This window comes from Chlorocebus sabaeus, chromosome 15 (genome assembly GCF_047675955.1).
Source record: "Chlorocebus sabaeus isolate Y175 chromosome 15, mChlSab1.0.hap1, whole genome shotgun sequence".
NCBI classification, from domain to species: Eukaryota; Metazoa; Chordata; class Mammalia; order Primates; family Cercopithecidae; genus Chlorocebus; species Chlorocebus sabaeus.
In genome coordinates, this window is record NC_132918.1 from 12,421,826 (window position 1) to 12,436,678 (window position 14,853).

A 14,853-nucleotide genomic window follows, 5' to 3' on the forward strand; every position below is an offset into this window, starting at 1 on the left:
AAGAAATGCATTAATTAAATTATAATACAAATAAATATAACTACAAACTGTAATGAGTTCCCTGAGAAAAATGCTACATGCTCTGGGATCTAGATTATGTAGGAGTCAGGGAAGAGCTTCTTGAGGATGTGGTATTAGAACTGATACTTGAAAATGACTAAGCAATAACTAAGTGTTAGAATGTATTAAAGAGGCTGCTCTAGACATAGAGGAAAGCATGTAAAAAGCCTGTGAAGCAAAACTGGGCATACGTTTTAGTTCAAGGCACTGAAAGGAGACTGTGTGGTCGCAGATGAGAGCAAGAGAGAGGGGGACAAGTGGGGGTTCTCGAGGCAGCTACCACTGCCACAAGGCACTACAGAGGCTTTGCCCAGGTCGTCTCTCCAGTCCTGGGGGATTGGATGGGTCAGTAACAACATTAAACACAATACCAAGAAGAGAAATTAGGTTCGGAGATGACAGACAGTGCAGGAATTCCATCAGAAAAAGTAAAAGCAAAGAGAGATGGAGAGGGAAATCCAAGCCAAAGTCCTTGTGCTACAGCCGAAAACTAGGAATCCAGACACCAAAAACAGCAAAACCAAAGACGAACATGAAGTTTAGATCAAGCTGTCAAACCAAACATATCTATCTTTCTATTCTTTCTCTCCCAAATCCCTTTAGCCTACCAAAAAAAAAAAAGTTTAAATGTTCCTTTGGCTGGGTGCAGTGGCTCATGTCTGTAATCCCAGCACTTTGGGAGGCCAAAGCAGGTGGATTGCTTGAGCCCAGGAGTTCAAGACCAGCCTGGACACACAGCAAAACCCTGTCTCTGCAAAATATACAAAAAGTAGCCAGGCATAGTGGCAAGTGCCTGGAGTCCCAGCTACTGGGGAGGCTGAAGTGGGAGGATCACCTGAGCCCAGGGAGGTCAAGGCTGCAGTGAGCCATGATTTCGTGACTACATTCCAGCCAAGGTAACAGAGTGAAACCTTGTCTCAAAAAGAAAAGAAAAGAAAAGAAAAGAAAAGAAAAGAAAAGAAAAGAAAAGAAAAGAAAAGAAAAGAAAAGAAAAGAGAGAGAGAGAAAGAAAGAGAAAGAAAGAGAGAGAGAAAGAAAGAAAGGAAGAAAGGAAGAAAGAAAGAAACATTTCTCTTATAAAGTGTAATCTTATAAGGGGTAATTGTGCTTAAAAACAAACAAAAATGTACCATCATCTGACCAGAAATTTGAGGAAGAAACAAAGTGATGTGAAATTAAAGGGAAATAGCCAATAACTAAAAACAAAACAAAACAAAAAACCCACCCAGTCTGCAGCACACACACAAGAGTATTTCAGCGAAGTTGTATTTTACAAACAAAAATTGTTTATAATTTGCATTGACAAGGTATTTATTTTCCCTGCACTCTTTTGCACATTTAAAATGTTGTACATTCTGCATGTATTACACTGGGAATAGTTTCAGGAGGCCCAGCTGGGTCTGCTAGAGGGTTAGTACACCTGGAAAAACAACCCTGGGCAATTGATCTCCAATTCGCCTCTTCTGACAGTAAGCATTCAGGAATGTGCTAGGGTGGTCATGAGTTAGTTTGCATTTGGTGACCATTAGAAATGTAACCAAAGGATCCAGGACAGTTGAAAGTGATCAAGAAGGAGTACAGCCTCTGAGAGAATGGCAAGAAGAGCTCTTAAGGACCCCCAAGAGTTCTATCCGCCGGGCGTGGTCGCTCATGCCTGTAATCCTAGCACATTGGTAGGCCAAGGAGAATGGATCACCTGAGGTCTGGAGTTCCAGACCAGCCTGACCAACATGGTGAAACCCCGTCTCTACTAAAAATACAAAAATTAGCTGGGCATGGCGGCACAATGCCTGTAGTCCCAGGCTGAGACAGGAGAATCGCTTGAACCCGGGAGGTGGAGGCTGCAGTGAGCCGAGATGGCGCCATTGCACTCTAGCCTGAGGGACAAGGGTGAGAGGTAATCTCAGAAAAAAAAAAAAAAAAAAAAAAGAGTTACATCCATCAACAGGTGGTACTGCCAGCAGCAAGACACCTCAGTGGGAGAGGGCAACCAGGTGACTGTCCCCTCCAACAGGGAGATTGCTGCTGTGCCTTTTGCTCCCCATAGCTGTCTGGATATAGTAACATATCTTTTCTATTTCCATTCAAGGTATTTGTGTTATTTACCTGCCACACTTCACTGTCTTCCAACTAACACAATCATCTTTATGAAAATTTCACGATTACCTATTTTTAAAAATAAATGAATAGGCTGGGCATGATGGCTCATGCCTGTAATCCCAGTGCTTTGGGAGGCTGAGGCAGGCAGATCACTTGAGGTCAGGAGTTTGAGACCAGTATGGACGACATGGCAAAACCCATCTCTACTAAAACTACAAAAATTAGCCGGGTGCGGTGGCACACGCCTGTAATCCCAGCTACTAGGGAGACTGAAGCAGGAGAATCGCTTGAGCCCAGAGGCGGAGGTGGCACTGAGCCAAGATCACCACTGTACTCTAGCCTGGGCAACAGAGCGAGACTATGTCTCAAAAATAAATAAATAAATAAGCCAGCGCCAGTCGGAGCCAGCGCGAGTCGCCGCCATCACTGCTGCTGCCAAGTCCTCCACCCGCTGCCCCCGCCATGTCTGCTACCGCTGCCACGGCCCCCCCTGCTGCCCCGGCTGGGGAGGGTGGCCCCCCTGCACCCCCTCCAAACCTCACCAGTAACAGGAGACTGCAGCAGACCCAGGCCCAGGTGGATGAGGTGGTGGACATCATGAGGGTGAACGTGGACAAGGTCCTGGAGCGGGACCAGAAGCTGTCGGAGCTGGACGACCGTGCAGATGCACTCCAGGCAGGGGCCTCCCAGTTTGAAACAAGTGCAGCCAAGCTCAAGCGCAAATACTGGTGGAAAAACCTCAAGATGATGATCATCTTGGGAGTGATTTGCGCCATCATCCTCATCATCATCATAGTTTACTTCAGCACTTAAATCCCTGAGGAGTCTGCCCTGCCTAGAGAAGGGCCTCTCCCCCCACCCTCAGCCGTTCCTCCACCTCTCAGCCATATCTTTCAGCCCCCCCTTCCCTGGATCCGTGCGTGTGTGTGTCCGTGTGTGTGTCCCCCTGTAAATAGCCAGCTGTTATTTATACATATATAATATTATATATTAAATAAATAAATAAATAAATAAATAAATATCCTTGAAGAGTTCTTGAGAATAAGGCCACATGCCATAAGCATCCAGCACAACTAATTTTTCCTCAACATTGGAACAGTCTGATATTTCTTTGATTAAACACCTGATGACATGTTTAGCTTATGTTTAGAAGCCATGCTATAGAAACACATCTATCTATGTCTGTAATCATTACTGTCACACTAAATGTGGTGAATGCTTTTACTACAAGAGACACATGTTCATTCTGGGACAAAGCTCACTGAGTTGAATGACAGGCAAAATCATCCGCCATATTTTAAAACTTTTTTCTTTAAATGTTTACCCTATAATCTAATTGAATTCTAGAAAATTAAATAAGAGTATAATATACTTCAACTGTAAAAGTAAGAGTCATAGGCCAGGAGTGGTGGCTCAAGCCTGTAATCCCAGCACTTTGGGAGGTCAAGGTAGGTGGATCACTTGAGGTCAGGAGTTTGAGACCAGCCAGGCCAACATGGTGAAACTCCCTCTCTACTAAAAAAGTATAAAGGCCAGGCGCAGTGGCTCATGCCTGTAATCCCAGCACTTTGGGAGGCCGAGGTGGGTGGATCACAAGGTCAGGAGATCCAGACCACGGTGAAACCCTGTCTCTACTAAAAAATACAAAAATATATATATATATATTAGCCGGGCGTGGTAGAGGGCGCCTGTAGTCCCAGCTACTCAGGAGGCTTAGGCAGGAGAATGGCGTGAATCCAGGAGGCGGAGCTTGCAGTGAGCCGAGATCGTGCCACTGCACTCCAGCCTGGGGAACAGAGCAAGACTCCATCTCAAAAAAAAAAAGTATTAAAAATTAGTGGGCAAGGTGGTGCACGCCTGGAGTCCCAGCTCTTCAGGAGGCTGAGGCAGAAGAATTGCTTGAACCTGGGAGGTGGAGGTTGCAGTGAGCTGGGGTCACACCACTGCACTCCAGCCTGGGCGACAGAGCAAGACTCCATCTCTCCCAAAAAAGAACCATTCCAGGTATGCTCTAAGCTCAGAGGCAACAAAAATGAAAAGTAGAGTAGCTTTCACACAATTGTCAGAGTAATTCATTAAATTGTGAGTCTTAGATAAGCCATGTGAGTCAGTTTTTCCTCTTCCACTACAATTAGTAAAGGGCAGCTACTGCTGCTTTTCCCCCCACCGCCCAAAGTGAACAAGCTGCCCGGAGTGTGAGTGTAATGAGTGTTGAGCTAGAGAAAGAAGGGGACTGAAGTGACTGCAGACCTCCACAGTGAGGAAAGGAAGAAAAGGGAAAAGGAGAGGAGATAAATCAGGCACTCATCTCTAGGATAAACCTTTAAGATACTAGGCCGGGTGCTGTTGTTCACACCTGTAATCCTAGCACTTTGGGAGGCCAAGGCAGAAGCTCAGGAGTTCGAGACCAGCACGGGCAACATAGCAAGACCTCATCTCGCTAAAAACAAAGATTTTAAAAATTAGCTGGGTATGGTGGCACACACCTGTAGTCCCAGCTACTATGGATGCAATGGTGAGAGGATCACTTGAGCCCAGGAGATCGAGACTACAGGGAGCTATGATCGCACCACTGCACTCCAGTCTGAGGTGGAGTGCAAGAGACAGAGACCCTGTCTCACCAAACAAACAAACAAACAAAAACCACTAGGGTTTCTAGCTTTCTCTCTTGAAATACTTGTTATAGGTGAACCTCTCACCATATCATGAGGACACTCAATTAGCTATGTAGAGTAATCCCTGTGGAGAAGAACTAACTCCTTTCACCAGTAATGGGCCCCATTTAGCCAGACATGTGAGTTGAGCAACTCAGAAGCATTTTTTCCAGCCGCAATAAAGCCTTCAGATGACTGCAATCTTTTTTTTTTTTTTTTTTTTTTTTATCTTGAGACAGAGTCTTGCTCTGTCGCCCAGGCTGGAGTGCAGTGGTGCCATCTCAGCTTACTGCAAGATCCGCCTCCTGGGTTCAGGTCATTCTCCTGCCTCAGACTCCTGAGTAGCTCAGACTACAGATACCTGCCACCATGCCCAGCTAATATTTTTGTATTTTTTTTAGTAGAGACGGGGTTTCACCATGTTATCCAGGATGGTCTCGATCTCCTGACCTCATAATCCACCCACCTTGGCCTCCCAAAGTGCTGGGATTACAGGCGTGAGTCACTGCACCCGGCCGATGACTGCAATCTTGACTGCAATCTTGTGATAGACCCCAAGATACAAATGCTCAGTTAAGCCACTTGCAATTTCCTGACCCCATAAAAGCTGTGATTTTTAAAAAAATGTCTATTGTGGCTGGGCAAGTGGCTCATGCCTGTAATCCCAGCAGTTTGGGAGGCTGAGGCAGGAAGATTGCTTAAGCCTGGGAGTTTGAGACCAGACTGGGAAAGATGGCAAGACCTCGTCTTTACAAAAAATTGTTAAAATTAGCCAGGCATGGTGGCATGCACCTGTAGTCCCGGCTACTCAGGAAACTGAGGCGTAAGGATCCCTTGAGCCTAGGAGTTCAAGGCTGCAGTGAGCTGTGATTGTACCAGTGTACTCCTTCCTGGGCAACAGAGCAAGACTCCATTTCTTAAAAAAAAAAAAAAAAAAAAAAAAAAAAGTCCATTGTTGTTTTCAGCCACTAAATTTTTACCTAATTTGTTATCCAGCAGTAGATAACTAATACATATTTTGAAGCTTACACTTTATTTTACGGAAATAATCTTAAGTATTATGGGCAACTAGCTAAATAATCCTTCTAAGGCTGTTGTCTTTATGTCTGGCATTGGAACTTGAAGTCTGCAGGAAAGCCGTTGGAAAAAAAATACTGGGGTGCGGGGAGTAAGGACTAATTGGAACTCACAATTACAATCTGGATGAACTAGAAGTTAGACCAGTCACTCTGCACCTCCAAAGTTAATGAAGAGTTTTCTGCAAAAGAAGTTGGCACCCGGGCCGGGCATGGTGGTTCATAACTGTAATCCAAGCACTTTGGGAGGCTGAGGCAGGTGGATCACCTGAGGTCAGGAGTTCGAGACCAGCCTGACCAACACGGAGAAACCCTGTCTCTACTAAAAATACAAAATTAGCCAGGCGTGGTGGCACATACCTGTAATCCCAGCTACTTGGGAGGCTGAGGCAGGAGAATCGCTTGAACCTGGGAGGCAGAGGTTGTGGTGAGCCGATATCACGCCATTGCACTCCAGCCTGGGCAACAAGGGTGAAACTCCATCTCAAAAGAAAGAAAGAAGGAAAGAAGGAAAGAAGGAAAGAAGGAAAGAAGGAAGGAAGGAAGGAAGGAAGGAAGGAAGGAAGGAAGGAAGGAAGGAAGAGAGAAAAAAAGAGAGAAATAAAGTTTCTTTCATAATGGTACAGAGTTAATTCATAAAGAAGACGTAACAAAACCAAATGTGTATGCATCTCAGAAATCCACTATTATAGTCACATTATAGTCAATATATAGTCAATTATAGTCACTATAATCCACATTATAGTCAATGTCAACACTTCTAGCTCACTTGTGGTGCAACAAGTAGGAAGTAAGTAATGATAAAGGATAGGTATATAGTAAAGACAGAGAAGACTTGAACAACAGAATTAATCACCATGACAAAGTTAAACATTATACCCAACGACTGCAGAACAGGCATTCTTTATAAGGGCTTGTGGTATGTTCACCACAAAAGAGCTTATACTGGGCCACAAGACACATCTCAATAAATGTTAAAAGAAATGAAATCACACAAAGTATGTTCTCTGACCACAGTGGAATTAAACTATAAAATAACAACAAAAACATATGTGGAATATTCCCAAATATTTGGAAATTAAATAACATACTTCCAGATAACTTAGGGGTCAAAGAAGAAATTGCAAGGGAAAAGAGAGAGGTATTTAAACTGAATTATAATAAAAGCACAGTATATCAAACCGTTTAGGATGTAGCTAAATCAGTGAGCAGGAGCCAGGTGCGGTAGCTCATGCCTGTAATCGCACAACTTTGGGAGGTTGAAGTGAGAGGATTATTTAAGGCCCAGAGTTTGAGACCAGCCTGGGTAACCCCATCTCTACAAAAATAAATAAATAAATAAATAAATAAATAAATAAACAAATAAAGTAAAATTAATGACAAAGGAGAAATGTACAGTTTTAAGTATATTAAAAAGTGAGGTTTTATAACAATAATTCAATATTCCACCTTACGAGGTTAAAAAAAGAAGACGAAATGAAACTTAAAAGAGAGAAAATAAGTCAAGCGCAGTGGCTCATGCCTGTAATCCCAGTACTTTAGGAGGCTAAGGGGGTAGGATTACTTGAGACCAGGAATTCGAGACCAACCTAGACAACATAGCGAGACCCTGTCTCTATGAAAACAAAACAAACAAACAAAAAATGCAAAAATTAGCCAGCCATGGTGGCACATCCCTGTAGTCCTAGCTACTCAGGAGGCTGAGGCATGAGGACACTTAAGCCCGGGAGGTCAAGGCTGCAGTGAGCCTTGATTGTGCCACTGCACTCAAGCCTGTGTGATAGGGTGAGATACCACCTCTAAAAAAAAAAGAGAGAGGCCAGGAGCAGTGGCTCACGCCTGTAATCCCAGTACTTTGGGAGGCCAAGGTGGGCAGATCACCTGAGGTCGGGAGTTCAAGATCACCTGACCAACATGGAAAAATCCCATCTCTATGAAAAATACAAAATTAGCCGGGCGTGGTGGTGCATGCCTGTAATCCCAGCTACTTGGGAGGCTAAGGCAGGAGAATCACTTGAACCCGGGAGGCAGAGGTTTCGGTGAGCTGAGATTACACCATTGCACTCCAGCCTGGGCAACAAGAGGGAAACTCCATCTCAAAAAATAAAAATAAGAACAGATATCAATGAACTCAAAAACAGAAAAATATTTTTTTTAAATCCACAAAACCAAAAGCTGGAATTTAAAGAAATCAGTAAAAGTAATGAACTCATGAATGGACTAGAGAGAGAGGGGAGGAGAGAGAAGAGAGGAGACAGGTTGTGACACTGGAAATGAAAGATTGGACATTACTACAAATCCTACAGACATTTAAAGGATAATAACAGAATACTGTGAAAATCAGTATGCCTATAAATTTGACAACCTAGAGGAAATGGAAAAATTCCTTGAAGAAAACAAACTGCCAAAACCAATACAGGAAGATAGAAGAAAACTGAATACACCTTTTATCTATTAAAGAAATTAAATTTGTAACACAAAACCTTCCCACAAACAGAACTCTTGAGCCCAAATGACTTTACTGGTAAATTCTATCAAACACTTAAGGAAGAAATAATGCTAATCTTATAGAACTCTCATCTTATAAACATTACTATTATTTAATCCTCCCACTCATTTTATAAGCATTACCATGATACCAAAACCAGATAAAATATTACTCAAACAGAAAACAATATTCCTTATGAATATAAACACAAAACCTATAGCTAAGAAGTACATTTCAAAATTGCAAAGAAATACAAGTGACATTTATACAATGAATACAATATTTAAAAATTGAAAATCAGGTTGCAGAACATAGGAAAACTATGATCTTATCAATAGATGTAAAATAAGAACTGACAAAATTCAATACCTATTCACAATTTTAAAATAACAGTTCAGTAAACTGGGAAGAGAAGGTAACTTCTTAAATTTGATAAGAACATTTGTAAAAGCCCCCAGGTAACATATTAAACTTAATGATAAAAGATGTATTGTTCTCTCCAGTTTGTAAAAAAGGCTAAGATGACAATTCTTAAATTTCTAGTCGACAGTGTACTGGGAGTTCTAGCTTGGTAATAAAATAAGGCAAAGAAAATAAAAAAGCATATGGATTGAAAAGGAGTAGGTAAAACTGCCAATTTGCAGATGACACAATCAGGTATTTAGGAAATATGAAGGAATATTTTTTAAAATTAATAGAACTCGTAAGTTAATTTGGCAAAGTAGCAAAATACAGGTTGATATACTAAATTCACGTGTATTTATACATACTAGCAACAAGTAATTGGAAAATAAAAAGTAAATAAAACCATTTCAAATGGCACAAAACACATAAAATAACTTAAAAGTGTCGGTGGGGCGCAGTGGCTCATGCCTGCAATCCCAGCACTTTGGGAGGCCAAAGCGGGCAGATCACGAGGTCAGGAGATGGACACCATCCTGGCTAACACGGTGAAACCCCGTCTCTACTAAAAATACAAAAAACAAGTAGCCAGGCGTGGTGGCAGGCGCCTGTAGTCCCAGCTACTCCGGAGGCTGAGGCAGGAGAATGGCGTGAACCCAGGAGGCAGAGCTTGCAGTGAGCTGAGATCGGGCCACTGCACTCCAGCCTGGGGAACAGAGTGAGACTCCGTCTCAAAAAAAACAAAAACAAACCAAAAAAAACCTTAAAAGTATTTGTAAGACCTATATACTGAAAACTATAAAACATTGTGGAAAGGAGATTAGAGAAATCCTAAATAAATGGAGAGGTACACCATGTTCATGACTTGCAAGATTAAATATTGTTATAATGTTAATTTTCTCAAAGTTACTTACAGATTTAAAGCAATCTCAATCAAAACCTGAGATGTTTTTGCATAAATTGATAAGCTGATTTTTAAATTTATACTAAAATGCTAAAGACCAAGAATCCCCGGAAAATAGTCATTTTGAAAAACAAAAAAATTAGAGGACTAATACCACCTGATTTCAAGACCTACTACAAAGCAAAAGGAGCTGGGTGCGGCGGCTCACGCCTGTAAACCCAGCACTTTGGGAGGCTGAGGTGGGCAGATCAATGAGGTCAGGAGTTTGAGACCAGCCTGGCCAACATGGTGAAACCCCATCTCTACTAAAAACAAAAAATTAGTTGGGCATGGTGGCATGTGCCTGTAATTCCAGCTACTAGAGAGGCTGAGGCAGTAGAATCACTTGAACCCAGGAGGCGGAGGTTGCAGTGAACAGAAATCACATCACTCACTGCATTCCAGCCTGGGTGACAAACAGCAAAACTCCATCTCAAACACAAACAAACAAACAAAAAGACCACAGAGCAAAAGTCTAATATTGGTGTAAAGATGGGTGTATGGGATTAATGAATCAAAATCAAAATGGAAAGTCCAGAAACAGACCCACAAATACATAGTCAGTTATCTTTTTTACAAAGATGCCAAAGTAATTCAAAAGAGAAAGGTCAGTTTGTCTTTTCAACAAAATTGCTGAAACAACTGAATATCCACATCTCCAAGCGACTGGGGGGAAAAGAACCTTGAATAATCTCTCACATAATACACAAAAAGCACTAACCAGCCGGGCACAGTGGCTCACGCCTGTAATCTCAGCACTTTGGGAGGCCAAGGCGGGCAGATCATGAGGTCAGGAGATCGAGATCATCCTGGCTAACACAGTGAAACCCCGTCTCTACTAAAAATATAAAAAATTAGCCGGGCGTGGTGGCGGGCACCTGTAGTCCCAGCTACTCGGGAGGCTGAGGCAGGATAATGGCGTGAACCCAGGAGGCGGAACTTGCCATGAGCTGAGATCATGCCACTGCACTCCAGCCTGGGTGAGAGAGCGAGACTCTGTCAAAAAAAAAAAAAAAAAAAAAAAAAAGCACTAACCATTAAAAAATTATAAATTGTACTTCATCAAAATTGAATTTTTCTATTTTTTAAAAGACACTACTTTTTCAAAAACACAAAAACAAAAAAAAACACTATAAAAGTGAAGCCACAGACAGGGAAAAACTATTTGCAACACAAATAAAGGACTTGCAACCAAGATCTTTACAAATCAATAAAAAGAAGACAAATAACTCAATTTGAGAATGGGCAAAAGATTTGAACAGGCAAACAGGAAAATGTATGAATGACCTCAAAGCACTTGGACATATTAGAGAAGTGCATGTTTAAACCATAATGAAATACATGCCCACTAAAATGGGCAATTTTTTGTTCGTTTGTTTTGAGATGGAGTTTCGCTCTCATTGCCCAGGTTGGAGTGCAATGGTGCTATCTCAGCTCACGGCAACTTCCACCTCCTGGGTTCAAGTGATTCTCCTGCCTCGGCTTCCCAAGTAGCTGGGATTACAGGTGCACACCACCACACCAGCTAATTTTTGTATTTTTAGTAGTGACGGAGTTATACCATGTTGACCAGGCTGGCCTTGATCTCCTGACCTCAGGTGATCCACCTGCCTCGGCCTTCCAAAGTGCTGGGATTATAGGCGTGAGCCACCATGCCTGACCAGTCAAAATTTTTTTAAATTTTTTCCTTAACTGCCCCTTGTGGAGCAGGGCTAACTCATGGGCAGTGTGCTCAGGGTAGCTAAAATGGCCAAAATTTAAAAGCCTAACAATAACAAATGTTAATGTCCATCAACTGGTAAGGTGATCAGCAAATTGTGGTACATCCATGTAATGAAATACTACTCAGAAATAAAAAGGAACAAACTGGCCTCCACCTGGGAGGCAGAGATTGCAGTGAGCCCAAACTGCATCATTGCACTCTAGCCTGGGCAACAAGAGCAAAACTCTGTCTCAAAAAAAAAAAAAAAAAAGGAACAAACTACTGTTATATGCAATAGCATGGATGATTCACACAGATAGTATGGTAGTATGGTTAGCAAAAAAAGCAAGACACAAAAGACTACATATGATATGATCTACTTATATGAAGTCCTAGAAAATGTAAAGCTCATCTGTAGTAATAAATGTCACTGCTCAATGGTTTGGAAGATGGAGGAGGATTGATTGCACCAAGGCAAAAGGAAACTTTGAAGTTGATAAAATGTCCTATATCTTGTTCAGAGTGGTTGTTATATGGGCATATACATTTGTCAAAATCCATCTAACTATGTACTTAAAATATAACTATTTTACTGTGTGCACATTATGCCTCCATAAAGCTGATTTGTTTAAAATAAAACTCTCATCTTACAAGTGAAAAAACATGTGTCTCTGAAATTCAATAGGTGGGATAAATATAGAATGGACTCAGTAGGAGATCAAATCAGTTAACTAAAATACCCAAAGTAATGTTTCTTAGCCAAAAAAGAATACTTGATTAGCAATATCAAGTATTACAGAACAGTTGAATACTTCAGATAATTAAAAAGACTCCATTAATATGGAACTCTAGAAAGGAGTTAATAGGAGCTCTAGAAAGAGGAAACAGCAATAAAGAATAGGGAATTTTTTAGAAGAAAAGTACAATTTCCCAGAACTGAAGAAAGTCAGTGAGCTTCACACTCCAAGTACCACTGGTTGCAGATAAAGCAGAACAAATGAAAAGACAATTTTTTTTTTTTTTTTTTTGAGACAGAGTTTTTTTCTGTCGCCCAGGCTGGAGTGCAGGGGCATGATCTTGGCGCACTGCAACCTCCACCTCCTGAGTTCAAATGAATCTCCTGCCTCAACCTCCCAAGCAGCTGGGATTACAGGAGCGCACCATCACACCTGGCTAATTTTTGTATTTTTAATAGAGACAGGGTTTTGCCATGTTGGCCAGGCTGGTCTCGAACTCCTGACCCCAAGTGATCTGCTCGCCTTGGCCTCCCAAAGTGCTGGTATTACAGGCGTGAGCCACCGCGCCCAGTGGAAAAAAAAAAATTGTTTTTAACCAACAGAAATGCTGGTGAAATTTCAGGATCCTCAGGAAAACCAGAAAATTCTAGACACAGTTTACAAAGGAACAAGGACTTGACTGGAATCAGATTTTATATTGACAACATTGATTATCGGAAGATAAGCAATGTCTTCAGTATTTTGAGACCAAAAAAAAAAAAACATGATTTGAAGTCTAATTTTTGTTTCTTTTCATTTTTATTTTTAGAGACAGTCTTGCTGACCAGACTGGCCTCAAACTTCTGGGCTCAAGCGATCCCCCTGCTCAGCCTACCGAGTAGCTGCAACTACAGGCGTGCTCCACTGTACCTGGCTGAAGCCTAAAATTTTGAATCAAGTCTTAGCAGCATTTATTTATGATGGTAGAATAAAGATATTTTCAGACATACAAAATCTTTCCATCTCCACTTGGTTTACTGCCACCTGATCTCTTTACTTCTGGTCTTGTCTCAGCCCATACTCTCTCCACTTTGCAGCTGGATGATCTTTTTGTCAGGCAAATTGCATCATTAACTCCTCAAGGAATTTACTTTCCACACTGGCTCCAGGCACTCTTTTTTCACACCAGCTACTTCTGGTCGCACGCGAGCCCTTCCTTCTCCACCCTTTCTCTCTGGGTTATGGTCTCTGAGTCTCTAGAAGTTACCATGGTCCCTTCTGATTCCCTCTGCAAAAGTTGCTGTTCTGGCTCATTCTTCATCTTCCTTCAGGTCTTAGTCTTGATGTTATTTCCACAGAAAAGTATTCCACGGACCCCCACTCCCATTCCCATCACTCCATCAGATTAGGTTTAACCCCTTTGTTAGTGACCCTAATAGCACCTGTACTTTTTACTTATAATTATAGTAATTGCATTATACAGCTATAATTTGTATGATTATTTGTTTTATGTCTTTTTTCTCAATAGGCAGTAAGCTCATTTAACCTACAGCTCTGTGGGTGAGAATGCTGTCTATCTGTTCCCAATATCTAATTTCTTTTTCTTTTTCGTGTGTGTGTGTGTGTGTGTGTGTGTGTGTGTGTGTGTGTGTTTGACAAGCGATCATGTCACCTAGCCTGGAGTGCGATAGCACAATCATAGCTCCATGCAGCCTCAAGCTCCTGGGCTCAAGCAATCCTCCAGCTTCAGCCTCCTGAGCAGCAAGGACTACAGGTATGAGCCATCATGTTCAGGAAATTTCACATTTTTTTTAATAGAGGTGAGGTCTCCCTATGTTGTCCAGGCTGGGCTTGAACTCCTGGGCTCAAGGGATCTTCCTGCCTTGTCCTCCCAAAGTGCTGTGATTATGGACATGAGCCACTGTGCCCAGCCCAGCCTCAATATCTGCTTTCCACTTCTCCAGTAACAGACTGGATTTTCCAGTCTCTCTTGGCTACGTGACTAAGTGCTAGCTAATGAGGTGTGAGCAGAAGCAACACGTACAACGTGTGAGTTGTGCTATTAAAGGAAGCAGGTTTGATCTTTACTTCTCCACTTCTCCTTCCTGCTGGCTAGTTAACCATTATAAACCTTACTAAAGTAGACTGGGCACAGTGGCTCATGCCTGTAATCCCAGCACTTCAGGAGGCCAGGGCCGGTAGATTACCCAAGCTCAGGAGTTTGAGATCAGTCTGGCCAACATGGGGAAACCCCGTCTCTACTAAAAATACAAAAATCAGCTGGGTGTTGTGGCAGGCACCTGTAATCTCAGCTACTCGGGAGGCTGAGGCAGGAGAATCGCTTGAACCTAGGAGGTTGCAGTGAGCCGAGATCATGCCACTGCACTCCAGCCTGGGTGATAGAGCAAGACTCTGTCTCAAAAAAACAACATCAACAACAAAAAGAAACTTTACTAAGGTCAATGCCTTAAGGATGGATAATCAATAAGGCAGGAACAAGTATCTCTGACCAAAGGGCCACCTCATACCCATCCTAGAATAATATTCTTGAACTATTACATGAGTTTCAAAAAGAAAAATACTCCAGATTATATTGCCAGAGCCCAGCCTCCCTCCTGAAAAATAGTACCCTTATCCCCAAAGAAAGAACTCTAGAATCACCTCTCATATCACTGATGGTTCTTTATATGCTTTTTCCTTTCATTCACGGGT

The 14,853-nt window shown here is 42.1% G+C and overlaps 1 protein-coding gene across 1 annotated transcript; it reads left to right on the forward strand.

Annotated features, from left to right (window-relative positions):
* Positions 1-2,552: 2,552 nt before the first annotated feature.
* Positions 2,553-3,148, forward strand: LOC103221223 (vesicle-associated membrane protein 2). Its single transcript, XM_007972056.3, has one exon. It carries the CDS (start codon positions 2,623-2,625, stop codon positions 2,971-2,973), a length of 351 nt encoding a protein of 116 aa, XP_007970247.3. The 5' UTR covers positions 2,553-2,622; the 3' UTR covers positions 2,974-3,148.
* The last annotated feature ends 11,705 nt before the right edge of the window (positions 3,149-14,853 follow it).

What these genes read in the sequence shown, in the direction of transcription:
- LOC103221223 (XM_007972056.3), top strand. Translation starts at nt 2,623, where the DNA reads ATGTCTGCTACCGCTGCCACGGCCCCCCCTGCTGCCCCGGCTGGGGAG.